This window comes from Ceratotherium simum, chromosome 15 (assembly GCF_057802395.1).
Source record: "Ceratotherium simum simum isolate JZ-2026a chromosome 15, ASM5780239v1, whole genome shotgun sequence".
Taxonomy (NCBI): Eukaryota; Metazoa; Chordata; class Mammalia; order Perissodactyla; family Rhinocerotidae; genus Ceratotherium; species Ceratotherium simum.
Window position 1 is genome coordinate 28,987,426 of NC_141914.1, and position 27,956 is coordinate 29,015,381.

Here is a 27,956-nt window from a genome sequence, read left to right on the forward strand (position 1 = left end):
CACCCCTCTCTCTGCCCCAGAGGCTGGGCAGGTCTGTCAAGGTGTGATGTCAGATCCACCAGGCAGTGAGAAACCTGTGGCCAGGAACAGAGGTGGGGCGAGGAGAGGGAGGTGCCAAAGGTGGCTGAGGAGGCCTCTGCCTGGGGTATCCTTGGGGAACACATGTGGCTCTGACTAACAGAGTTGTTGCCCTCTGCCCTTCCTGCTCACATCCCCCTCCATTATCTCCAGGCAGCATTCATGTCTTTACTGAGGCCCTATTCCATGCCAGGAACCTCAGCTACAGGCTGGGGGCCAGGCAATAAAAACAGAATAGTTTTCAGGAACCCTGAAGTTGCTTCTGAGGAGCAGAGTTCTAAGGACAAATGAACTGAATGTTGCTCCTCAAGGCACAGAGCCTGTGTTAAGGGAGATGAGATTTGGGGCCCAGAGATAGGAGACTTGGGTGAGATCACTGCCGTGGGGGAAGATAGAGTACAGCCCTTTCCCTATCCACATTCTCTCCTCCCACCCCCTTACACCAGTGGCCCGACACTGCTGGGAACCAGGAGTCAGCTCAATCTAAGGAAGAACTTTCTGAGTCAGAGCTGTCCAAAGATAAAATGAGCTGCACTGGGAGTTGGCAAGCTCTTGGCTGCTGGGGTTGTTGGAGAAGAGGCTGTACAGCTACCTGGTGTGAATGACAAGGTGTCTTCTAGATCTATTAGTCTGCGAATCCAGAAGGGGCTGGTCTGCTGGAGGTGGCAGTTCTTGGTGGACTAGTCTGCTCTGCTCTGGCCTGGCATGAGGATGATGATGGTGATCGGGAAAGAGTGGTGGGAAAGAGCTTGGTGATGAAGGAGTTGGGACTGGCGGTAGGAGTGGGAGGGGAAGGGATGTATAGGGCTGCCATAACAAAGTACCACAAGCTAGGTGGCTTTAAATAACAGAAATTTAATGTCTCACAGTTCTGGAGACCAGAAGTCCAAAATCAAGGTGTTAGCAGGATCGGGAGCTCTAAAGGAAAATCTGTTCCATGCCTCTCCCAGTTCTGGGTAGACCCAGGAGTTCCTTGACTTGTAAATGCATCACTCCAATCATCTGTCATCACATGGCGTCCTCCTTGTCTGTCTTCACACGGCCATCTTCTCATAGGGACATCAGTTATATTGGATTAGGAGCCCATCCTACTCCAGTATGACCTCGTATTAATTTAACTAATTAGATCTGCAATGACCTGATTTCCAAATAAGATTACCTTCTGAGGTACTGGGGTTTAGGACTTCAACATATCTTATTTTTATGGGAACACAATTCAACTCATAACAGAAAGCAACTTGCTTAATCTATGAGACCTCCACTTTTCCCATCTGTGCAACTCTGGTGCTGGCACTGCATGGAGAGAGGCTGGGTGGCTGGAGTGAACACCACTCCCTCTGCTGGCCCTAGTTTGACTTTAGATACAGCATAGTTCTAAGCTTGTTCCCAGGGCTGCAAACTTCTGCCCTTTCCTATATTCCATAGAATCCACTTTTCCTCACACATCCACAGCACCCGCAACCAGAACACCCACATATCCTGATACCCTAGAGCCTCAAGCTCTCTCTTTCTCTTCTCAAAGTCCTCCCTGAGATCTTTCATTCACACTCAGAGGGTTTTTGAGTGTGTGGGGGAGGGTTTTTGTTTTTCTCCTTTGGGACTCATCTTACAACGACCTAGACAGTCCCCAAGGCTTCTGGCCTATTTCACCCAGTGTAGGACAGCTGGTTACCTGAAGTCAATTCCCTAGAGTTTTTGGGAGGCAGATTATAAACCACAATTCTAGGAACTTCTGCCAGCAATATCTTCTATGAGACTACCAGGACTGAGAGAGAATGTGGTAAAAATCGGAAACACTAGACTTGAAGACAGAAGTCTGAAGTTCTGTGACCGCATGCTATGGATGGGCTATGTGACAGTAGTGGTCAGGTCACTTCCCCTCTCTGTCCTTCAGCTTTTTCAATGGCAAAAATAAGTTAGACTATCTGAAGGCTGGCATTCTATGATGTCATAAAAGTCAATATTCTATTATTTCATAATAGGTCTCTAATGACCATTCCAATGCTGATATTCCATGATTTTACAATAGAAAGTTAAACTTTTTATGCAGGTTAATTGCAAGGAAAGAGGAGACATACATCATTTCTCTGAAAGTCAGCCAATGTCTTTGGGGAATGATGTCACCTTTGAGCCTCAGTTTTCCGACCTATAAAATATAGAAACAATATGGACCTCATAAAGTGGTGGGAGTGAGGGCGCTTGGAGAAACGTACAACTCGGTACAGAGGTAAGCCAAGAAACTCTCCGAACTTTCTCTGAAACAGGTCCCAAGCTCCCTGCGCCGGGCCAGGTTACCGGCGAGCCCACCCAAACTGCCCGGGGCGAGGCGGGGGCGGGGCGAGGAGGTTGGCTTTGTTCTCGCCCCGCCCCCGCCCCTCCCTAGATATCGCGAGAGGGCGGGCCCGCTTGGCTTCGGCGTCGGCGTCGCTCCCGCGCTAGGGCGCTAGGCCGGCTTCTCTCCGCGCCGCGCGGATAAAGTGCCGGTGGCCGAGGGTTTGCGAAGGGCTGCCAGCCGCGCGGCGTCCGCCACACGCCAGAGCGTCGGGGTCATTGTGTCGTGACAGCGACGCCGCTACCGTCTCCGCGACAGCAGGTGCGGCCGCTTTAGCCCCAAGCGGGCGCGGCGGCTGCCTGGCGAGTCTCTGCTCGCACCCAGCCCTTTCCTTCCTGGAGTCGGCAGGCGCCAAACAGCGACGCTGAGCCGACCGCCGGAGCGGCGGGCAATGGCGGCCTCGACGGCCTCGCACCGGCCCATCAAGGGGATCCTGAAGAACAAGAGCTCCACGACTTCCTCTGTGGTGGCCTCGGCCGAACAGCCCGGCAGGAGCGTGGACGAAGAGCTGAGGTGAGAGCGGGAGGGGCGGCCTGGGAAGCCGCTCCTGCCCGGCCCGGGCGGCCTCGCCCTGCCCTCGCCGCCGTTGCCGAGCCGACCCCGAGCGGAGCGCGGGCCGCCGGGCGGGCGGGGCGGCCGCTGGATGCGAGTCTCCTCCTCCGGCCGGGCTGAGGGCTGGGGTGATTGTCAAGAAGGCAGGAGCTATGACGTTTCCCGTGTTTTTCCTTTTTTCAAAGTATATGCGCATATATAATATTTTTTAGACATCCATCATAATCTTTGAACTTTCGGAAATGGGGTACATTAAAGAATCAAGTTGAAGTTTCAAAGCTTCATCTGTTATTATTTCTTAACCTCGTACCCGAGGTATCTAAAATTCTTCAGTAATTAAAGAGTATTTTCTTGGCTTGGGAACCCTTTAAGATCTAGTCTCACGCTAATAAGACCCCTCTCCAAAAAAGAGAGACTCTCCATTTTCCTAATTGCTCTTCTTTCACAGTCATTCCTTTTTGCGTGAACATTATGGAAAGCATCATGCCACGCTCTCTTGGGTCCTCGTCTGTCGTTATCTGCACTAAGAGAAACCACAATTCTCCGAGTCTTTGATCTATATTTAATGGAAAGCCGCTTATTGCTAATTATTTTTGCAGCTGCAGCGAGAGTTTGAGTGCTTTCTGGTCTTTGTTCCTCTTGAAAGACATATCTAAGCTCAGAACAAATCAGAGTAGCAACTTACTGTGATCCAGTGATAATTTAGTTGCTCTTGCATGCTCACAGATACACATGTCAAAAGATATTGACCCATAGCGTTGTGTGTAATAGTAAATAGTTGGAAACAACCCAAGGTCCATTAATAAGGACTGGTGAAGTAGTAATTATGGTACATTTGTGTAATAGAACAACATACCAGCCTTCAAAAAAGAATGGGATAGGTGTTTATGTACAGAGAAAGACATCCGAGGTGCAGTGATCAATGAAAAAAAGTTGCAATACAGTGTATATATATATAGTGTAAAATATACCAGTGGGTAAGAAGAGCTAGGGGGCTTGGATGTTATAAGATACTAAAAATATAAGGACTCTACATTCTGGAAATAAGACTTAAGAAAGGTATCATTGAAATCTGTAAAGTCATAAAGCTAAAATGAGGATGTTGATGAAAACTTAGAATCTTGGAACTAGGGCACACCTGTTTAAAGGATCATTTACTACTTGGTGGTGGTAAATTTATGGGGATTTGTGTTGCCCTGAATAAAGCATTAAGTTGGATCACAGCTTAGAATCGCAGCGTTTTGGAGTTAGAAAAGGACCTTAGTTTGTCTAGCAACTCCCTGCTCCCCCCTCTCTTGGGTGCTTGACTTGTACATTCTCTGACACGCTGTTTTCCAACTTCTTTTGGGGGTAAGATGCTTCAAATGGGGTTTGGGGGTGGTGGACAGTGGTTGTAGTTCATGGAATTAAGAAAGAAGAATCACACCAGAACACAGCCATAACAGGAAGACAGCAAGAGTTTAAAAAACAAAACAAACTATGGAAGGCTCTTACGCAGCTTCAGGGTATTCAGCAGCAGGAGTAAGGTTCTCACTGGCGTTCATGTTATTTAGCTGTTCTCCAGTGTGAGCTTCTTTTTGTTTAGCTACCAAGTAGCTTATTATTTTCTTCTTTCTCTGCTTCCTTAACTTCTACTTATTCTCAACTTTGATCTGCTGCAGTTTCCCGTGGCCCTACTCTATGGGTTGGCCTTTCTGTATAATTGACTGGGGTTTACGTACAGACCTTTCTGCCTCAAAAGCCACTCTACTAGACTGACTCACCTACATAGGGCTCCTCCTGTAGGAGCTGCTAGCAGGGCAGATTCACTTAAAAGGGGCCTTTTGCAAGGTGAGTGACTTTGACTTGTCTGTTAGAGGGTTATAGTCCTGTCTTCAAAGGGAGCTACCAAGCCCTAATTCATTGAGGTTAATGGTCTTTGGTTCCAAGTAGTAAAAGGGGATGGGCTTCTTCATGATCAGTGTTATATGACTGTAAAGCATAGAAACTAATTCTATTGGTAATACAATTTACATTATTACTTATGTAACAGCTCATGCAAACAACATTAATGACTTTATGAGAGCCTCTTTGAACAGAAACAATAAAAGTATGGTTGAACACATTTAAAACAAACTTTTTGTAACGTTTAATTTTAATTCAATTACAACCAATATTCCCCCTTTTGTATAAAAAGGACTGAAAATAGCTCTTTCAATTAGTGTGCATTTAAAATTCAGAAACTAATAAGTGTAGTGTAATGGTCTAACTTTAAGTGTTGGAACAGAGTATGAGGGAAAAGGATCTCATATTAATGTGAAAATGACCAGGGATCCAAGTCAATCATCGTTATTCTCAATAGTTATGTTCTATCAAGTCACCACAAACACTGAATTAGTGAATACTGAACCATTGCTCCTAGGGGAAGTACAGAGTTAGGTTCCTGCAAGCCTCTGGTAACAACACTGCCATCAACCAGTCAATACATAGCCTTTTTTTTTAATTTGTTTCTCTTTAAAGACACCTTATTTAATATGTATTGTTGATCCGTTAACATTGAACATGTGGCCAACAGCACTGTAACTCACGCCTGTGTGTTATCCAACACATGTATTTCCTCTGTAAGGCACATCACAGCCTTGTACTTAGCAACACTAGACAGCACTTGAGCACTACACTTGGTTAAACAGCGAATTCACCAACAAAAAGCACAAAAAAGCAAAAGACATGGTACTACATAGATTGCGAAAAGGACACTTATTTACAGTATGAGAGTTGAATCAAGAAGGTAAAGTGTCACCTTGTTTACCCTCAGTTGGGAATGTGTGCATCCGGCAACTCAAATTTTTTCCTGCTCTGCACATGTCTGGAGGGACCGAGAGAGCTCCTCAAATACTGATTTTGGATTTACAGATAAATTGTAGCAGGTAGGCAAATTTGGAAATACAGAATCCACAAATAACCATACCTTTTATTGGTGCCTTTATCGTGTAAAATGCAGTGATAGTTTCCTTTTTCTACACACGCCACTCCCCTGCCCCCCCCCATCAGTTCTGAGGTGTTATTTAACATAACATTTTATTTAACATAAAGAGATGTTACCAAGGGATTTTTTTAAGGTCAGAAGTTGAGTTGTCTTATTCCAGTGGTCTTTAAACTTTTTGATTGTGGATCTTTTTAATAGGAAAAAATTCAAATATGTTTTTTTATAATTTATATACTTATACTACTATTATTCGATAATATCTCAAGGCTCAATATACACTTAAAATGAGGTTCATATAATGCCATATTTCTTTTTTTTTTTTTTTTTAAAGATTTTATTTATTTATTTTTCCCCCCCAAAGCCCCAGTAGATAGTTCCATGTCATAGCTGCACATCCTTCTAGCTGCTGTATGTGGGACGCGGCCTCAGCATGGCCGGAGAAGTGGTGCACGCCCGGGATCCGAACCCGGGCCGCCAGCATCAGAGGGCGCACACCCAACCGCTAAGCCACCGGGCCGGCCCTAATGCCATATTTCAAATAGTCTTTAGATTTTTTTTTATACAGTTCTTGTCAAACCATCTTTTTTTTTTTGATGTCTCAGTGCTGTTAAGTTCTTATTGTTCTCTTTGTACTTTGCATTGGTACTATTATCTTCAGTGAGTGGTTTATTCTGGTACCATTTGTCAGGTACCCTTTTTTTGAGGGTTAGTTCAATTGAAATTGGATAAGATCTGTAAATCCACATAATTAGGCATATAATAAATCTCCATACGTTGTAACACACTGTTCAATTAGTTAGAACACTGGCATCTGCTGTGGTTGTGGAATTCCCATTCTTTCAGGATACCTTGAATATAGTGCACAACTCGTGAAGGTCTAACCTAACATCAAGTAAGTATGTGCATTCCATGAAAAGCAAGACACCAATGATTCTAAGAAGTACCATGATTTTATGTACCACTAAGAAAGAAAAAAATACTGCCACTTATAAGATGCCATCCATTTTAAGATATATTTTCCGTTTTCAGAGATATTAAAATGAGAAAAATTTGCATTTGGAATCTTTCAAAATATGGTATTAAATGTCACTAAAGCTTATCTTATGACAGGTGTTATAGCTTGGTGATTAATCTGGGGCCAGATTGCCTGGGTTTGGATCCTTTCTGCTACTTAGTAGCTCTGTGACTTAAGTTAGCCATTTATACTCATGCCTACTTTAGTTAGTAAATGTAAAGTGTTTAACCCAGTACCTCACCCTCAAATGTTAGTCTTATTCTAGTAGAAATAAATATAGAAATCTCATTTTTCCCACGTCAGTGGGTTGTTTTACACAATATGCTTTGGAGGCAATATGTTCAATTCAAATTCTATAGTAGTCTTAGGTAAAGTAGGCAAATTCTGATTGAAAAAAATGTGCTGGAATTAATTTCCTTTAATATAATTTTTTATAAGCATGCTTCAACTTTTTCTGCCTATAAAAGGATATGGAGTATATATAGTCAAAGGCTCACTGAGTAAAGTTTTCAAAAGTGACTTTTTGTTTACTGATTGCTTTTATTGTTAAGTCTTATTTTAATTGCAGTAATGGTTTCAGGCTTCAAAGTCTTGTACTTTGTCAGCCTATGTAAAATGAATCTTCATTTAAAGAAAGAACCATTTCCTGAAACGTGCAATTAAAGTTTAATGCCTTGAAGCAAAATCCTGCTTCCCACTCCATGCTCAAACTATCAAAGAGCAAGTCACAAGCAACAAGAAGTGCGAGTAGGTCTTTGAGATGGTATCATATGAGCTATCAAAGTGAAAGTGAGAAGTGTTGACTTTTTCTGGACTAGATTTAGGCTGCAGGAAAACCAGTCCCCCAAGCAGAAGGGGACACTGAAGCCAGCAGGTGCTTTCACCCTCATGGCAGATCGCCCAGCCATGTAAGCAGTGGTGCCCCAGTTTTTTGTAAGTGGGGATAATGACCCGAAGAAGCTCACGTGAACAGTTGGTGACAGTGTTGGGATTAAACTCAAGTTCACTCCTTGGGTCTTGTTACTCCACAACTAATGTTAATTCTACCAAAACTTTAGAGATGCTGATTTCCATATTCAGTTCCTCTGCCAACTGTTTCTTCTACTTCACTGCTTTCCACCTAAGAATTCCTAGCATTCTTTGAAACCTGTTGTTTGATGCCATTATTTAAATTCCTGTTTTTGCAAGATACTGATATCTTCTTTGGATCTGAACAAATATAAGTTCTTTTTTCTCTTAGTATTTTGTTGAAGTGGAGTGAAACTTGCAATATATAAAACTTGAATTCTGTTTACAGTGGAAAGTAAACTATGGCCGGCCCCGTGGCTTGGTGGTTAAGTGCACGCGCTCCAATGCTGGCGGCCCGGGTTCGGATCCCGGGTGCGCACCGAGGCACCACTTCTCCGTTCATCCTGGGGCCGAGTCCCACATACAGCAACTGGAAGGATGTGCAGCTATGACATACAACTATCTACTGGGGCTTTGGGGGGAAAAAAATAAATAAATAAAATCTTTAAAAAAAAAAAAAAAAGTAAACTAAATGGCAAACTGGGAAAAATTTGGATTATATGTCATGTGATTTATACCTTATATATACGTTTGGGTTATATATAATGTGGTTTAAACCTTCTCTTATAAATTTGAGTGACTTCTTTACACTTATATAGATGTAAAGAACTCGAATTTAAGTGTGAAGAGCTCAAATTTGTAAGAGAAGTTTTCAATAGATAGGCAAAGGATGTAAACATAATTTATACAGGGGAAGTAAAATAAGCATTTTTTCATATTACTTATTAGATAATGAGCAAATAAACAGCACAAAACAGCTTTTAAATATTGATTTATACCTGCTCAGGTAGAAAAAACACACACAAATACCCAATCCAGGCAAAGTTTTGTTAATTATTGGCGACATTACAAACAGTCCTTTCTTTTAAAAAAGGTGTATGGCATCATAGAGTGAACTATAAAGCTCTTGATAAATTTTAACCCAGATGTGCCTGTCCTAGCAAATTATCCTGAAAACATTGACTAGAATATACACAAATATGTTCATTTTTGCTTTATTTTAAATGGGAAAACCTTGGATTTCATCTAAATATGTAATATTAGATGAATAGTTCATTATGCAATTATTAAAAAGGTAAAGACTAGAAAATACAAATGGCTTGTTATATATATACTGTTTTTATATATATATATACACAGAATATGTATTTTCATATATACTAATAGCTTATGTATTTTTTCATTTTAACCAGAGTGAAAAGACTATGCAGAAATCAAAATTGGTAATGGATTAGAGTGCTGGAATTGTGATTATTAAATTTTATCCTAAATTTTAAGAAAACATTTCTGCTTGTATCCTACAATTCTTTTTCTTGTCATTATCTCACAAAACAGATTTAAAGGGTATTTGGGTTCCCCCATTAGAGATACCTTTTAAAGTCCAAAGGTCCATCTTCACTCTTTATCCTAAGCAGTAAAGATGATAAATTGTTGTTTTTAATTCAATGTTGTTAACATCATTTAGGAAGTGACTTGTTTTATTTTGAGATTAGGAAGTACCCAACAAGGTCATTAATATGTGTTTATTTTTTAAATATTTTATTGTAATGTAATACACATACAGAAAAGTGTATTAAATGTAATTTTAAAGCTTGAGAAATTATTATAAAGCAAACACTCCTGTAACCACCATCCTGGTCAAGAAAAAGAATGTTTCCATCACCTCAGAAATGTCTCCTACCCTTTCCAGTCTTCTCCTCCCCCGACATAACCACTTTCCTGGCTTTTATGGTAATTACCTAAGTATGCATCCCTACACACTTCAGTTTTGCCTGCTTTTGAACTTTATATAAATAGAGATGTGCTAGTTTTATTTTACAGTATCTTTAATAGGAAATCTAAATAGGACTGTCTATTAACACAGGTTTTATGAAACTTTTACCTTTGCGTTTCTGTTTTTGACGTAGACTTAACTCTGGCTGTCATGTCAGAGGCATTGTCTATCAGGAGGGAACATTTAGTTACTGTATTATGGGTCTCCCTTCGTTTATTAATTGAATTGCTTTCTTCACAAAATTAATCTGCTTCTCTTAAAACTTATATATGTTTCTTTCATTATCCTTCTAATTGGAAGCTTCATCATTTCTGCTATCTAAAATCTTTAGAAGTGTATCTCTTTTCACTGAGTTTCCTTATATAGAATATGATCATGAATAGACCTAATCATTTGCTTTCTAAATTTACAGAAATTTGTAGATAACAGACTATTTATAGCAAAATAAAATGAAACTTCAGATTTAGTCAAATAGAAAACCGATTGCTTTTTAGAAAACTCATTCTGTGGGAGATCTTAAATATTTAAAAATCATTTAAATTTTGCGTCTTGCAGGGTAAACGTAGAAGGCATTCAGTAGAAAGGCAGTTTAAACGTCTTTTCAGAATGCCTTGTCTCAAACCATTTTCTACAGTGCTAAGTCTGGTTTGAGGATTTTTAACCCAAAACTTTGTATTTTAAATCATAAAAACTCCTTATATTTGTATGGTGCTTTATAATTTGGTTTCACGGATGTTATTCAAGTTGATTCTTTCAACAACCCAATATCATAAGAAAGACTGTTATTAAAACTCCATTTTAGGGCTGGCCCCGTGGCTTAGCGGTTGGGTGCACGCACTCTGCTGCTGGCAGCCCGGGTTCCGATCCAGGCGTGCACCGACACACCACTTCTCCGGCCATGTTGAGGCGGCGTCCCACATACAGCAACTAGAAGGATGTGCAACTATGACATACAACTATCTACTGGGGCTTTGGGGAGAAAAAATAAATAAATAAAATCTTTTAAAAAAAAAAAAACTCCATTTCTTTCTTATTTCCATGTAGAGTAAACATAGCCCAAGAGAGCATGTTTGTTGGACTTGCCTGTAGTCACAGGACTAGTGAAGGATGCCTGGAACTTAAACCTTATCTCCCGGTTTTGTTTTTTCCCTGTCACAAGACCAACTGTTACTATGATAGACAGTCAGAACCTAGGCATCTAGAGAAATCAGTATTGTAAAGCATGGTCTATTTACCCAGTCTAGTTAATCAAGTATTTTTTTTTTTTAATACTAGCAAAATTTAAATTTGATTAGTTGAAAATTCAAGTGAGTTCGTGCCGAATGAATAAAAAAGCAGTTTAAAGAAGAAATCTTGTTTCTGTGCTTAAAATTAATGACCCATATGTCTTAATTTTTAGTTTCCTATAAGCTTTTAAGATTTTGACTGTTTCAGGGGCCGGCCCGGTGGCTTAGCGGTTAAGTGCACACGCTCCGCTACTGGCAGCCTGGGGTCAGATCCCGGGCACGCACTGACACACTGCTTGTCCAGCCATGCTGAGGCCGCATCCCACATACAGCAACTAGAAGGATGTGCAACTATGACATACAACTATCTACTGGGGCTTTGGGGGAAGAAAAACAGGAGGAGGATTGGCAATAGATGTTAGCTCAGAGGCAGTCTTCCTCAGCAAAAAAAAGAGGAGGATTAGCACGGATGTTAGCTCAGGGCTGATCTCCCTCACAAAAAAAAAGAAAGAAAGATTTTTACTGTTTCATGGTGAAGAGACGTAGGCAACTTCTGACTGTTTTTTGGGGAAAAGTGGGAGTTGTAGTCTCAGTCACCTGTGAAGTATGTCTAGGCCAACCTTTGCCTCTTGATAAAACAAAGGGTAAGTAGGCATGAAAGGAAGTTGTAGTCAAAAGTACTTAGTCTGCAATGGAATATTACTCAGCCTTAAAAAAGGAAGGAAATTTTGAAATATGCCACAACACAGATGAACCTTGAAGACATTGAGTGAAATAAGCCAGTCACAAAAGGACAAACACTATATGGGTCCACCTATATGAATACCTAGAGTGGTCAAATTCATAAAGACAGAAAATGGAATGATGGTGCCAGGGGCTGGGGGGGAGGAGAGAATGGGAAGTTAGTGTTCAGTGGGTACAGAGTTTCAGTTGGGGAAGATGAAAAAGTTCTGGAGATGGATGGTGGTGATGGTTGTGCAACAGTGTGAATATACTTAATGCCACAGAACTATACACTTAAAAATGGTTAAAATGGTGAATTTTATGTTACATATATTTTAGCACAATAAAAATATGAAGAAAAAAGTGCTTAGTCTGAATTGGCGCCACTGTGGGCCCTTTAGGGTAGAAAGAAAAAGAAAAAGTCAGGCTCACCTGCCAGAGTAGGCACATGCAATTTTTAAGGTGACTCAGAGCGTGGAGAAAGGAATATAATATTAAAATTTAAGTATGTCATTCTTCAAGAACATTTCAGGATCTGGGTGTTGGTAAATGGGAAATATCTACAGTAAAACCTCACTAATGTGGACCAGATACAGAAAGCATGATTTGAATCTGTAACATCTGCATTGATTCTTTCTAAAGTAGTTTTATTTTCAAGTATATAACCAAGTCACAAAGTGTGTATGTATATTGTTGGCTGGCAGAGAGGTCTTTGATGTCCTTTTTAATGACAGATAAGGATTTGTAATTAAGGCATTTAATTATTGAGCACCTTAGTAGTTGTGCAAATATTTTGTTGAATAGATATTAACAGATGTTCATAAAGCATTTCTGTTTCTCTTAAGTAGATTTATCCCAAGTGATCTGTATGACTACATCATTGTTTAGCAAACCCTTATTTTTCTAGATTAAAAAAAACTGAACTATAATTTTATTTGACACCTACATCTTTATTTAGTGGTATCTGAATTTAATGGGGTTTTCCCTGTAGTTTTATGTTCTTATTCTTTTGATTTTTTTGGATATCTCTGAAAAAATGAGGCCAGGGAAATATTCCTGTTATGTTTTTTATCAAACTGCTACCAATATATAGTAGATCAAAAATCCTTGACTACTGAGATCAGACTATGTGTAAATTTCAATTTTTACTGTTTTTAATTCTATAGACCAGATGAAAACTAAGCCTGTCATAATGTAGTGTTTTTGAATGCCTGGTAAAGATTCTGAATAATGTGTTTTTAATATGTGGACACTAAGTATTCTATAAAATATTTACTGACATTTTATTGAATTATTTATGGCTTTTACCCTAAGTCAGTTTCTATTTTAAGAAAGTAGATGTAGGGGCCGGCCCGTGACGTATGGGTTAAGTGCGCGTGCTCCGCTGCTGGCGGCCCGGGTTCGGATCCCAGGCATATACCAATGCACTGCTTGTCAGGCCATGCTGTGGCGTCCCATATAAAGTGGAAGAAGATGGGCAGGGATGTTAGCCCAGGGCCAATCTTCCTCAGCAAAAAGAGGAGGATTGGCATGGATGTTAGCTCAGGGCTGATCTTCCTCACCAAAAAAAAAGAAAAAGTAGATGTAAAAATAGAAGTTAGCATCAAATAGAAATTGATATATGGCATTTGGCTATTTGTGAATTTTAGATATGCACATTTATCTTTTACTACATTGAGGAAAATTTTTTTTTTCTTTTTAATTTTAGTAAAAAATCCCAGAAGTGGGATGAAATGAACATCCTGGCGACATATCATCCAGCAGACAAAGACTATGGTTTAATGAAAATAGATGAACCTAGCACTCCTTACCATAGGTAACGTTGTGTAGACATTGTTCCTTTTCTGATTTGTTTCCATTTTGCATTTGATGTGAGTTTCTGGATAACAGCCAATTTTAATTTGTGTTTGTTTTTACATTTGTTACTGGAGCACTAATTAATAACCCAACTGCATATTTTTGTGTAATAGTATAAGTAATATGTAACTTTAAAATTATGAAATCCATTTTGTACCGCTACTATAATTGTAGTAGTAAATGTTTATTTGTTGTACCTCACTGGTCCTTAGCTGCTAATGATGCACACAGGTTAGTGACTTTTGCCTTCCCTAAAATAATCTGCTTATAAAAAGGAAGATGAAAGTTGGGCTTGTTTGCTTCCTAAGTAGGAATCAGGGGCTTATTCAGTCTCTTGGCAGAAAAGGGTAACTTCACAGATGGTAACTCTTCTTTAACCCAGTCAGTGACAAGTGGTCGTTAGTACTGTGTCCTTATTTGTAAACTTACATAATGCTGTAGTTCGGATCATTACATTGTGATTGGCAGTTTTGAGTCTTCCAGAATGTTTTTAATGAACTGTAAAATGATAGTCTCTGGCAGTAAGTAGGATTACCCTATACCCTAACTTGTACTGAAAAAAGAAAGATTTCCAGGACTGAAATATTTTGTCATTGAAGTAAGACAACATAAATCCCAAAGTTACTGTTAAAATAGAGTTAAGAGATTCTGTGTTTTAAGTCAATGGATGAAAACTTTGGAAGATAAGTTAACTTGATAATAGCAAAAACAGTAAAAACAAGAATAAACATGAAGATTGTGACAAGGGTAGAAAGAAATAATGAAATAGGAGGGGTACTATACTGAAACTCAATATTAATGAAGCTTGAGAGAAGAAATAGACCTATCAATTATGAAAATTTTAAATACTTATTTTTCTCCTAGTTACAAGTATATACTTTAAAACATATCTTAAAACTTTTATTGTACCAGAAGCCAAAGTCAGGGCTTTCTTCCTTTTCAATAAAGGTAGTAGACATCCCTTACTTATCTGTGTTGGTTGGAGACAACTGTCCTAAAAGAATTAAGATCAGTCATGATTCAAAAAAAATAGCTGTAGCCATTATTTTTAGATTTTATATTTACAGTATTATAAATCTGAATGATGGATATTTGATACTGCTTTTTACCTTACCCATATCTTTCCTCTGAGAATCGCTAAAGTTATTTGGTCCCTAAGCAGTTGAGGCTATATGTATGTACAGATATATGTGTTCAGCTTTTATCAGTTTAGTGCTCAGTTTTACCAATTCCTTTCATGGCTTTTTTTTTTTTTGAAGAGTTTTATTTAACAGAAGAAGATGCTTTTTACAGAAAGATCATGTTATCCTATGTAAGAATCTCACGCTACTACTATACAAAAAGTTACTGCTTTTATACACACACACGCACGCACACACACACACGTATAATTCATCTGTAAATTTTATAACATAACTTGGAATTTTCTATAGAACAGTTCTACAAATTGGTAGATTATTTTATCCTGCTCTGCTTAATTATATCCAGTAATGTAAATGAGTTTATTTCAATTTCCCTTGGAAAAAAGAGCATCATCTAAACTATAGCACTTATTTAACTTGTTTCCTTAACTAACCAGGAAAGGTATAAACCAGCAATTTTTTTATATATAGCTGAGTTCTGCTTTGTACACCTTTCAGTGGCTTGAGAATTAAAGATGCCCAATTTTGCAATTAAGTGGGGAGCAAGTTTTCATTAGAGGGTAGATTGGGTATGCTAAATAGCTTTTAAACTTCCTAAATTAGGTTTTAGGATCTAATTTGTTATTTTACTTAACCTTATATCTGCATAGATCATTTGTCTCTATCTTCAGGTTGATATACAAATACATACTCTAAAACCAGACTGTGGGTTTTTTTGCATTATTTGTTCCCTCCCACTGGATGGAATAATTGAAGTATTTTTATTTTTTTCAGATGATTCAAGTTTTCAGTCTTTATTTTCATGGTTGCAGTAGTGGTTTTTTTAATCATTTGAGGGCTTTTCTTGATTTGTGCTATACTTTTAAATACTTGCCTTGAATAGAAACTATTTAATATTAAACTTCAAAGATGACAACAGAGCTATAATTATTGAATTAAAAGTTAAAACTTTGTCAGTCGAAATAGGTTTCTCTACCTTGTTTTTCTGCTTGAAAAATTATAGTTCAGGTATTAATTATAATGTGTATGTCATCCTAGTATGGTAGGTGATGATGAAGATGCATTGAGTGATTCAGAAACCACTGAAGCCCTGACCCCGGATATCTTAGCTAAAAAGTAAGTACTGATGACTATAAAGCATTTTCACTTCTGCTGTTTTTAATTGTGCAGACTTAAAGGCATTTTGCTTTACTTGTACAAGTGTAAATAAAAAGCATGTGCTAAGTTTACCTGGATTTTTCGTATTTTATGGTTTTGTTTCTAGATTAAAATCAATGTATGCAGGTGACAGAAAGATCAGAGTACCAGAGCCTAGTACCCAGATTCCCTGTGTCAGTTTCCTGTGTGTGTTTGTTTTTTTAAAATATCCTGCCACTTGGGTTTTAAAGAGGGAAATGAGAAAGGCAAAAATAAGTGAATTCCTAAACAAAAGCTCTATGCCTTTGCTGTTCATTTATTTGTCACCCTCCACTCTTCTTATTGTTGATTGGTTTCTACACCCATTCTCATTCTCTTGCTTTTTATTTTTGTCATCAAAAATGACAAATGTTATAGCTAGCATATTAATAATCTTGAGATGTTTTTGTGAGACTCAGAACTTGAATAAGACACTCAACTAATATAAGAATATCACAGTGTTGATTTATAAATGGTTGTTGTATAGATTAGCTGCTGCTGAAGGCTCGGAGCCAAAGTATCGGGTTCATGAACAAGAAAGCAGTGGAGATGAGGATAGTGACCTCTCACCTGAAGAACGAGGTAGTTTATTTCTTTTACTGCTTTCAGCATTATGCTAATAGTTTTTGCTAAAATAAATCCATTATTTGGAAGATTGTCAAATGGTTTTCCTATTTGGGAAGTGGATGGTGGGAGATTAGGGAGCATCATATTTATAATTCAGATTCTACTTGTGTGGCTTTATTGTATAACAGCATTTTTCCTCTTGATTTCAAGAATTTGGGAAAATATTACCTTTTTAAAGTAATTATAAGTGTTCCTTTCTTTGTACTTTTTTTAGTGCCTGGTAAAGAATAGATGCTCGGGGGGGTCGGCCCGGTGGTATAGCAGTTAAGTGCGCACGCTCTGCTGCTGGCGGCCTGGGTTCGATCCTGGGCGTGCACCAACGCATCACTTGTCAGGCCATGCTGTGGCAGTGTCCCATATAAAGTGGAGGAAGATAGGCACAGATGTTAGCCCAGGGCCAGTCTTCCTCAGCAAGAAGAGGAGGATCGGCATGGATGTTAGCTCAGGGCTGATCTTCCTCACAAAAAAAAAAAAAAAAGAATAGATGCTCAAGAAATACTAAATTAATGCTTTTAGGGTCATTGAGTGTTTGGATGGTCTTCAAGTGGATAGTAGTAAGAGTTAATTCCCAATTGCTTGTGTCTTAAAACAGTGATGAAACTTACCAAATGAACCAGGATGGTCAGATGGAGAATGAAAATTTTTATTAGGTCCCATTGAACAAAAAGAACAGTAGTAATGGGCCGGCCCCGTGACTTAGCGGTTAAGTGTGCGTGCTCCGCTGCTGGCGGCCCGGGTTCGGATCCCGGGCGCGCACCGACACACCGCTTCTCCGGCCATGCTGAGGCCACCTCCCACATACAGCAACTAGAAGGATGTGCAGCTGTGACATACAACTATCTACTGGGGCTTTGGGGGGAAAAAATAAATAAATAAAATCTTTTAAAAACAAAAAGAACAGTAGTGTCCTAGGAAAGAGGAGATAAAGATAGCCCTCTCTACAGGAACGGAAGAAGCTCCTGTAGCCCACACAGCACATACACAGTTCAGGATTGCTACCTGCCCATGGTTTCTGCTTTCACAAGTAACAGTGGTTATCTATGGAGGGAAGGAGAGAAGGAAGCTATTTCACCTTCTTGCTATTTAAACTTTTTGAACTATGTGAATGTATAGTCTTCTCAGGAATTAAAAATTGTTTATATAGTTTATTTTCCACTATTTTTTAAAGAGAAAACCAAGCCCATATATATAGGGAAAAATGCAAACAAGACAAAACATACCCTCACAGAAAAGAAAAGAGAGTAGTAGTGTGCTTGAAGCCTTGAAATGCGGGGACTACCTTTGCTGTAAAGAAGTTCAGACACTTTAGAACTAAGATTCCAAATACTTGCTAGTTAACTGTCAGGATCTTTGTCATGTGTAGCTGCTGAGGTATAATTTGCTGTTCCTTCCTGTCATGTTCAGAATATAGCTTATTCAACAAAACTGTGATGGTCTGAGCTTAATTGTTGTGCAACAGGGCAATTTTACATATAGCGTAATCTCAAGTTGTGTAATATTCTCTCTCTTCTACCCTTGGTGACTTCTTGATTTATTTTCCAAAAATATATCCCAAAAGACCCTTGGAAAGGATTTCAAATAGAAATTATTTCTGGAGCTCGTTTTCATGATTCTCTAAAAACATGATCTATTGAGAACAAGAAATTTATTATTAACTTTTATTGTCAGTTTTCATTAAGGGATTTTCCCTCAAGTTGTAGTTCCAGGAATTAGCCAGCAGGGGGAACTGTTTGACCAGTTACAATTGTACAAGCTTGGTTCCCACTTGTAGAGTTACTGATGCATATAGGTATTTATTGCTTTTAAACAAATTACGTGTCTGAAGATCCTTGTTTATTGACAAATTCTTAGGAAAAAATTATCTTGTAACTGATAGCATAGCAATTAAGAAATTGGCTATGGAGTCAGACAGATCTGAGTTTGTCTTAGATGTCACTTGTCTAATTTTCTTCATTTCTCTGAGCCTGTTTCCTCATTTCTTTTTTTTAAGTTTTTTTATTTTTTTTCCCCCAAAACCCCAGTAGATAGTTGTATGTCATAGTTTCACATCCTTCTAGTTGCTATATGTGGGACGCGGCCTCAGCATGGCCAGAGAAGCCGTGCGTCGGTGTATGCCCAGGATCGGAACCCGGGCCACCAGTAGCAGGGCACGCGCACTTAACTGCTAAGCCATGGAGCTGGCCCACGTTTCCTCATTTCTAACTTGGGAGCTATAAAAACTGGTCATTGTTAAATGAGAGAAAGAATCTAAAGCAGTTAGCACTGATTCTGGCATGTTGTAAGTGCTCAGTGAATATTAACTTTTAATAACTTAAAATAATTGGTATAGTCTCCATTATATTATTTTGTAGAATAGTAAAAGAAAGTATAAAAAGGATAATTCACTTACCAAGCTCACATGGAACTGGGCCTGAAACCTGAATGTGCTGTACTCTGCATTATGTTGCTCTGCCATATAAGGATTATAAATAAAAAGAATATAAATATTCGAAGAAGATTGAGACTACTTATATTAGCAACTGTCTATGAAATGAATACATTGCATATTTTTAAATTAAATAATAAATTTTGAGTATTCCAAAACTAGACTATATCTGTAACAAGCAAAACCAAGTTCAATATCTCTTAGAATTAAAAAGAAATCATTCTCTTAGACTAAATATAATTCGCAAGAGAGAAATACTGTAATACCAACTCTTAGGCATAAGAAACTACAAGTTAAAACAGCATCATGGTACCTTTCTTTCCTTTCAGATCAACAAAGATTAAAAAGAATGACAATTTCTCTTTTGATGTGAATGTGGAGAAATGGGTTACTTGTATACTGTTGGTGGGCATGAAAAATGATTTGGCTTTTCTGGAGGGCAGTATGGCAATATATAAGCCAAAAGTTTTAAAAGCAAATGACACCCTTTGATCTAGCAATTCCATTTTCCAGGATTTATTCCAATGGTTTCCAAGCATTTTTGACTAAGTCTCACTCACTATACATGTATACATAAAATTACAAAACTGAAAATTTCACTAAACGTTACTCTTCTTTATGTGATACATCCCAGTTTATTCTGTTTTATTTCATTTTTTTAAAATACTGATTGTGACTCACTAGAGTCATAAGGCACAGTTTGAAAAAACTCTAGTTAATACTGAGAAAATAATAGAACAAATGCATAAAAAATGTATGTATATTACATCATAAAAACCCTGAGACTACAAAGAGGGAAATCGGAAGTCTTTGACCAAGAATAGGGGATTAAATTATAACTCAATACTTGTAACCATTTAAAAATTATATAAATCTGCTATGTACATGGCAGAATTTTACTATATTTTCCTATACTTTATTGTCTAAACTCGAGTTAAAGAAAGAGTCACTATTATAGGTATAAACTGAGACTTCCCTGGGCAAACTAGGACATATGGTCATCCTAACTATGTAGTAATTGAAAAAACAGCATATACAACAATATATGATTCATTTTTAGAAAAAAGTCTAGAGTTATAAAATGTTAATGGTAATGTCTGAGGAAATTGAATGATTTTTTTTAATTTCTGCCATGAACGTGTGTTACTTTGTAATGATAAAAAGTCTTAACCTTTTTAGTAAATTTATCTGGTATTGGAGGCAGTTAGAACCTTTTTTTTTTTTTTGCTGAGGAAGAGCCACCCTGAGCTAATATCTGTTGCTGGTCTTGCTCTTTTTTTTTTTTCCCTTGAGGAAGATTAGCCCTGAGCTAACATCCATGCCAGTCTTCCTCTCTTTTGACTGTGGGTCACTGCCACAGCATGGCTGACAAGTAGTGTAGGTCTGCGCCTCAGATCCAAACCCACAAACCCAAGCCGCCAGAGCAGAGCGCACTAAACTTAAGCACTATGCCACAGGGCCAGCCCCCTTTTTGTTGTTTTTTAGTATTGGCTTTTTACACCATATGAATACTTGAAAGGCATCACTAAAAATTTAGTCATGAGGATTTGGTCTTTTTATTGGTCTCTTTTTTCCTCTTTTTTTGCTTGAGGAAGATTAACCCTGAGCTAACATCTGTGCCAGTCTTCCTCCACTTTGTATGTGGGTTGCTGCCACAGCATGGCTTGACGAGTGGTGTAGGTCCGTGCCCAGGATCTGAACCTGTGAACCCAGGCTGCCAAAGTGGAGCACGCTGGACTTAACCACTATGCCATGGGGCCAGCCCCTGTTGGTCTCTTTTTGTTATTTTACTTCCTCTGCAATATGGTGCTCTCAAAGAGTAAAACAAATCACGAAAGTAATTTATAAGCAGAGAAGAAGGAAGATGCCTGGCAAGATCTTGGTGGTTTGAAACAAATGTTTGTGGGATGACAGTGTGGATATTGGTCTCAGAACTTTCCTTCTCTCAACCCAAACAGAGGCTGAGAAGTGATTGATCAGTAGTGACATGAACTGTAAATTCCTGTTTTTAAAACATAAATAGGGCCGGCCCCGTGGCTTAGCGGTTAAGTGCTCGCGCTCCGCTGCTGGTGGCCCAGGTTTGGATCCCGGGCGCGCACCAACGCACCGCTTCTCCGGCCATGCTGAGGCCGCGTCCCACATGCAGGAACTAGAAGGATGTGCAACTATGACATACAACTATTTACTGGGGCTTTGGGGGAAAAATAAATAAATAAATAGAGATTTCTTCATGCCTTTTTGGCAAAATATTTTTATGAATATCATAATAAAACTATAGTGACTAATTTAAATGCTCTTGTTTGACAAAATAAACAGTTGGCAATTTTACATCAATCCCCTTTTTTGTTTTTTAATTTATTGCTCTCGGAAATTTTAAACAGTTGATCTTTAGAGAGCTCCCTATTAATAAAATATGATCAGTTTGTATTGATTTGCTACTAGTTTTATGTTTCTGTGGTGAAGACTATAAGTGAAGGAATAGTCTAGAATCACTTTGCTATTCCTTATTATAAGTTTTTCTTAAAATTACTCGGTGGGGCCGGCCCCGTGGCCTAGTGGTTAAGCGCGCGCACTCCGTTACTGGCGGCCTGGGTTCGGATCTCGGGCGCGCACCGACGCACCGCTTCTCCAGCCATGCTGAGGCCGCATCCCACATGCAGGAACTAGAAGGGTGTGCAACTATGACATACAACTATCTACTGGGGCTTTGGGGAAAAAAAGGAAGAGGATTGGCAATAGATGTTAGCTCAGAGCCGGTCTTTCTCAGCAAAAAGAGGAGGATTAGCATGGATGTTAGCTCAGGGCTGATCTTCCTCACAAAAAAAAAAACATTACTCGGGGAGTGAGGTTATGTTTTTAGCCAGCAATGTTTTAAATCATGACAATTTCTTAATGGATAATAATTTTTTATGCAATTTTTCTTTAATTATAAAAATAGAAAATTTGAAAATATTAAAATTACCCCATAGTTCCTTGACCCAGAATTAACCACTGTTAATTGTTGTCTTATTTTCTCTGTGTGTGTGTGTGTGCACGCGCGCGCATGCATGCAGGCTTTGTACATTATATATATGTGTATATATGGTATTACAGCTTGCTTTTTTTTTCCCATTCAACTCTTTCTGGGAGAATTTCCCTGTATCTTTAAATTTTCTTCCCAAATATATCTACTAATTGCTTTTATTCCTAGTCTGCCATTAAGATGTACTTGAACCAGCAGAGGTTGGCAAACTTTCTGTAAAGGGCCAGATAGTAAATATTTTAGGTTTTGTGGGCCATGTGGTCTGTATTGCAACTACTCAACTCTGCCATTGAGCACAAAAGTAGGCTTCAGCATTACAGACACAAACGAATGAGCATGACTGTATTCCAGGAATACTTGACTTACCAAACAGAAGCTGAAGACTTCCTAAGCCTATTTTTTGTATCTTGTAGAAAAAAGGCGACAGTTTGAAATGAAAAGGAAGCTTCACTACAATGAAGGACTGAATATTAAGTTAGCTAGACAATTAATTTCAAAAGACCTACATGATGATGAGGAGGAAGATGAAGAAATGTCAGAGGCTGCAGCTGGAGAAAGCATGAATGTGGAAGCATCAAATGAAGGTTAGATGTTTTGAAAATATCTCTGAGACTTGTGATCCTTTGTGCCTAAATAATATACTTTATTTTATTTCAGACTTTTGAAGAATCTCAGAAAATTTTGCTGAGATTCACTTATTATGTCAAAGTTTGTAAAATTTCAACCCTGTGGCCAATTTCAAAATAATAAGATTTTTATGCCCAGAGTTGATTTAAGACCATACATTATGTTGTATGGCTTTTTTTTTTTTTTTTTTTTTGGTTTGCTTGGCTTGAATCAATGATGTTTGTCTTCATATTGAGCTATATTTTGTTTTTAATGTTTCAGATCCTTATTATCTGTCATAATCTAAATTAAGGTTTACACTTTTTTAAAGAAACATGTTTTTATTTTTTTTTTTTTTTAAAGATTTTATTTATTTTATTTTTCCCCCCAAAGCCCCAGTGGATAGTTGTGTGTCGTAGCTGCACATCCTTCTAGTTGCTGTATGTGGGACTCGGCCTCAGGATGAACGGAGAAGTGGTGCCTCGATGCGCACCCGGGATCCGAACCCGGGCCACCAGCATCGCAGCGCGCGCACTTAACCACCAAGCCACAGGGCCGGCCCCAGAAACATGTTTTTAGTATGAAAGATTTGTTTTAATATCCCTTCAGGTACAAAATATGTCATATCTTTCCACTGATTCTTTTGACTGTTGGTTTAAGTTATTTGGCTGATTTTTATTTGTTTTGTTTGTTTTGTTTTTTAAGTCTGGAACAACCAGCCCCTGCAGCCTGCTGACTCTTGATCAGTCATAGGACACAGATTTTATTTATTTATTTTTAGTAAACTGTTATTCTGGTATTCAAAAGGTGACTCTTCTACACCACTAATGCAGATTTTGTGCCTGTTTACCTACTCTTTGTATTTGCAAACTTATGCTTTTCGGTGGAAATGTAACTTACTTTATTTGTTGTGCCTTGGATGGTGAAGTTTTAGGAAAGTAAATAATTATTATATTATTGTTTTGGTTAGCATATATGAAATATGAGTGATGCTGTGAAAGAACCTGGTGACCGTGTCTCATTATAATGTCAGGATCACAATATTTTTTGTTATTTCATATTACGCTTTCAGCCTTTTAGTTTGTTTCCTACAGCATTTCATTTCTATTTTGTATACCACAGTCGTTTAGCTTATATTTAACTTGAACGAACTTCATTTTGAATAATTATTGCTATATGTCTCTCTTCCTCTTTAAATTTATTATCCATTTTTAGGTGACTTGTCTCCCAATTGGTCTTTGGTTTCCCGTTTACCTTCCTCTTGGTGATTTCTTTTGATGTATTCAAAGTGAATGTTCTTGGGCCGGCCCCGTGGCTTAGCGGTTAAGTGTGTGCACTCCGCTGCTGGCGGCCCGGGTTCGGATCCCGGGCATGCACCGACGTACCACTTCTCCATCCGCTGCTGGCGGCCCGGGTTCGGATCCCGGGCATGCACCGACGTACCACTTCTCCAGCCATGCTGAGGCCGCGTCCCGCATAATAGCAACTAGAAGGATGTGCAACTATGACATACAACTATCTACTGGGGCTTTGGGGGGAAAAATAAATAAAATTATTTTTAAAAAAAAGTGAATGTTCCTTTGGTTATAACTTTTCATCAATTTCTACTCAGACTTGCAATATCAATTCTTAGTGGCTCTGGCAAAGCGCTAACAATACGCCTCATTTGCCACTGAAATTGGCACCAGCACCACTGTGCCAGAGATTAAAGGGATTTCTTTTTTAAGCCACAGCTTTTGAAAAATAACTCTGGCCTTTCGTCTGTCTCTGCTTGTTAGACGTTAGATTTTATATATTTAGTACATAAATATATTTTTTCATTTAAGTATAATAGTAGATGATTAAAATTTGTATTCGCTTAGTGCCTGATTTTTCTTCAGTGGAAATGAAGTACTCTTTACATAGGAGTATATCCTACTTAGCTTCATAAAGTCCACAAAGATAGAAAAGACTACATAATAAGACATAGGGAAGCAAGTTCCTTATTTATCCTCTACCCTTTTTGGGCCCTTAAAAATTTTTTTACCAGCTCTTAAAATTTCCAGATTCTATGGAACCTATTACTTTTTCAGCATTGTCAGTCTCCTCCCTCTCTCCCACAACCCTGCCTATCGCCACCTGTTGTATGTCAGTTTTTATAAAAAGAAAAGTAGCATGTTTAGACTTTGAGAAAATATTTTACTATTTTGAGATCATAAATGCAAATCTTTTTATAGCTCTGGATATTTGAGTTGTAATAAACTCTTAGCTATTCACCTATGATTTATTCACAGAAATGTTCAATTTCATTTGTCCTGTCACCAAGTAGACACCTGTTCTGCTCCTCACAATATTTAGGGGGTATACAGATTCTGTTCATATCAGACTAATTAACCTAAAAGAAATATACCTTATTTGTTTTTTAGATCTTTATATTTGTTTATCATCCATTGCCATGAACGGGAACTTTAGCTTAGGTAGTTCCAAGGTTGGCAGTACACAACAAACAAATTATGTTGACTTTTTTTCTTTCCTCTTTGTAGGATCTACTACAACTGACCAACTGCAAGATACATCACAGAGTTCATAGAAGAGATTTGTCCAACACTGTAATTGTTTGTCAAATACAAACCCTTGTACTATGATATACTGCTTCTTGTTCTCTACAATTCATGACTTAAGTACCAAATGCATACCAGTTATTATATATTGCCAAGAATTAAGTAACTTTAGAGACTAATTAGACTGAAAATTCTTAATTGATACATATATTCTCGTGCCTAGTACTTCACCACAAGTACAGCATAATGCCATCAGTCCAAAACTGCATCTTTTGTAAGAACACTGGTTAATTTGTATATTATATAGCTTTTTATGCTTTAGAAGTTAAACAATATCTTTTGGGGAGGGGATCTAATTTATTTTCTTCACTTCTAGATATGATGGCTCTTATAAAAAGTTTTTTTTTTTAATCAAAATCCAATTGGAACAATAGACTATATAGACTGATAAATATTCAGTCTGAAAAGTATTTTAACACGTGTCTTCAGCTTGATTTGTCTGTTTAATTGAAAAGGATTATAAGAGTTACTGTAGCATTTTCTGGCCTACTACCTTTAAAATTCCTGTTGAGTTTCTTTACGTTTACAAGGAAAGGATTGAACTTTTTCTCATCATACCTAGTTTTTTTCACAAATAAACTATCAGGTTAAACTTGCACTAATGTCTGCTCTTTTTTTTGTACACTCAATGGGCAGACTTCAGATCAGTTTTTTAAATAAATATAATTCTAATATAGTCTCACCATTCCCTTTATATACCTTAACCTCCTGCCTTTGTTTCTTCCTCCTTTCTACATGTACGCACACAATCCCTTACCTTTACAAAGGATCATAAAGATGTCATGACATTGGGAACTCTTCCTTCTCTCACATATCCTGTCATTTGCTGCAACAATGAAAATCTTGTTTTGACTATCAGTGCCTATTAGCTCTTCTAATACATGGAGAAAACAGATTGAATAGCAGCAGTACAATAGACAGGAAAAATAATGCAACTGTAGAAAAAGAATTTCTACACTTCTCTGATTTACAACTTGCTAATTAAATTGCTATTATTAGTTTATTGTTTGACTTAATTAGACCTTAGAAAACAATTAACTGAGGTTTTTTGCATGATGAGAGAATTGTGTGTAACCAGTGATATGATGATAGTTCCTGAATGTACAGACAGAAATAGTCCTGAACACTTTTTAATTTAAAAACTTTAGTCCCTACTTTAAGGGAATATGATAATGTATACTACGACAAATGTACTTTATTCTTCTAATATAGTAAGATTTGGATTTTTTTCCTGAAATGAAGTGCAGTTCCTGTGTATCTTGGTTTAGTGATGGTTTCATTTTTAGTCAATTATTTGAGTCTTAATTTTTTGTTAGTACCAAAAGAATCCATTATATGAACAGACTTTTTAAATAATTTCTGTATATTGTATATATGAAATGGCTTTTATTGAACAGCTTATCTTCCACTTGCAGGTTTATGAAAATATCAATATGTCAAAATAAAAAGTGGGGGAATTGTTTGCTCTTAGGTGAATGTTTTTATTATCTTGAATGTTTTTTTTTTTTTTAATGGGATCCAGTCAGAGTACTTCTGAACTGCAGGTATAGTATTCTAACTAAAACATATTACCTAGTAATACTGCTGATTTATAAAGAAATCAGTGTTTATCTCTTCTTTCTAAATTTAGAATGTTGGGATATTCTTATCTGTTTAAACCGGTTTTGGGGGATTTAAGCTTATACATATGTTGTGTACATATGTTCATGCACACAGACCTCTTTGGTTTTCTCATTTTGAGTTCTTAGAAAGTGTCCCCATACTCTTTATTTGTAGAAATAGCTGCTGTACAGTGATGAAAAAGTAAGACCTTTAACAACTGATTATTTGGGTGTTTTCTACAAACTGTTTCTTGAAACTTAAATCACAGGCAAACTCTTCATTTCTGGTTTCAGGAAGTGTAGTTAGTTATCTCAGAGGAGTAAGACAAGGCAAATAGCATGCTCAGTAGGACTTGGGGGGGTCCAGTGTAACTGAGTATAACTGTTCACATCCAGGCGTGAGTTCCTGAGTGACATGGTATTGGACTATACAAAAAATGAACCTTTATGATTCAAGTTAGATTTTCCTTTGGAGAAAGTTATCTGTCAGTGTTCACTTCTAGCCAAGGTAGATTTTTACATTCAGCTTTTTAATAAGTATCACTTCCTCTGCTTAACTCTTTTGGTGTCATCTATTCTGTTTATTCCTTTTTCAGTCTGAAATTCAGCAGTGATGCTCTTTAAAATCGGAGACATATAAATGGATTGTTAAAATAAGAATAACTTTAAATTGAAAATTAAAGCAAAGTGCCATTTTTCCCTTTCATTTTGTTTACATTTTTTCCCTTTAAATTAGTATACTAAACATATAATAAAATACAGTAATATGACAATTGCCTGTGTGTGGATTTTATTTTCTTACTACCCAGCTATCTCAGGACCATGTTCTGGATACCAGGAGAGGATCTTGGTCTACTTGTCGCCAAGTAGTTTGTTTCATTGTGAGAGAAATGATAACAAGAGCTATAGTTTATTGAGAACCTATTATTTGCTGTTCCCCAGCATGGTGCTCGGTCTCAAATGTATAATCCTCAAAACAACCACGCAAAGCAGCTGCTCTTAGCACTTTGTAAGTGAGGAGAATGCTCTTAGACAAGTTATTCAGTCTCAATTTCTCATACAAGCTAAATGACGGGATTCAAATCGAGATCTAACTAAATTTCATGCTCTTTATCCATGCTTTTTTTGTGTGTGTGTGAGGAAGATTAGCCCTGAGCTAACATCCAT

The 27,956-nt window shown here is 37.9% G+C and overlaps 1 protein-coding gene across 2 annotated transcripts; it reads left to right on the forward strand.

Annotated features, from left to right (window-relative positions):
• The first annotated feature begins 2,509 nt into the window (after positions 1 to 2,509).
• On the forward strand, positions 2,510 to 27,562 carry PPP1R2 (protein phosphatase 1 regulatory inhibitor subunit 2). Of its 2 annotated transcripts, none has more exons than XM_087439829.1 (6): positions 2,510 to 2,923; positions 13,442 to 13,549; positions 15,771 to 15,848; positions 16,396 to 16,490; positions 22,396 to 22,566; positions 23,804 to 24,387. In XM_087439829.1, the coding sequence occupies exons 1-6, from the start codon at positions 2,802 to 2,804 to the stop codon at positions 23,854 to 23,856; spliced, it is 627 nt and encodes a 208-aa protein (XP_087295955.1). In that variant the 5' UTR covers positions 2,510 to 2,801; the 3' UTR covers positions 23,857 to 24,387. The 2 variants fall into 2 exon arrangements, with proteins under 2 accessions (XP_087295955.1, XP_004424610.1); XM_004424553.3 differs by lacking the exon at positions 23,804 to 24,387 and adding an exon at positions 25,111 to 27,562 and having other exon boundaries at positions 2,513 to 2,923.
• The last annotated feature ends 394 nt before the right edge of the window (positions 27,563 to 27,956 follow it).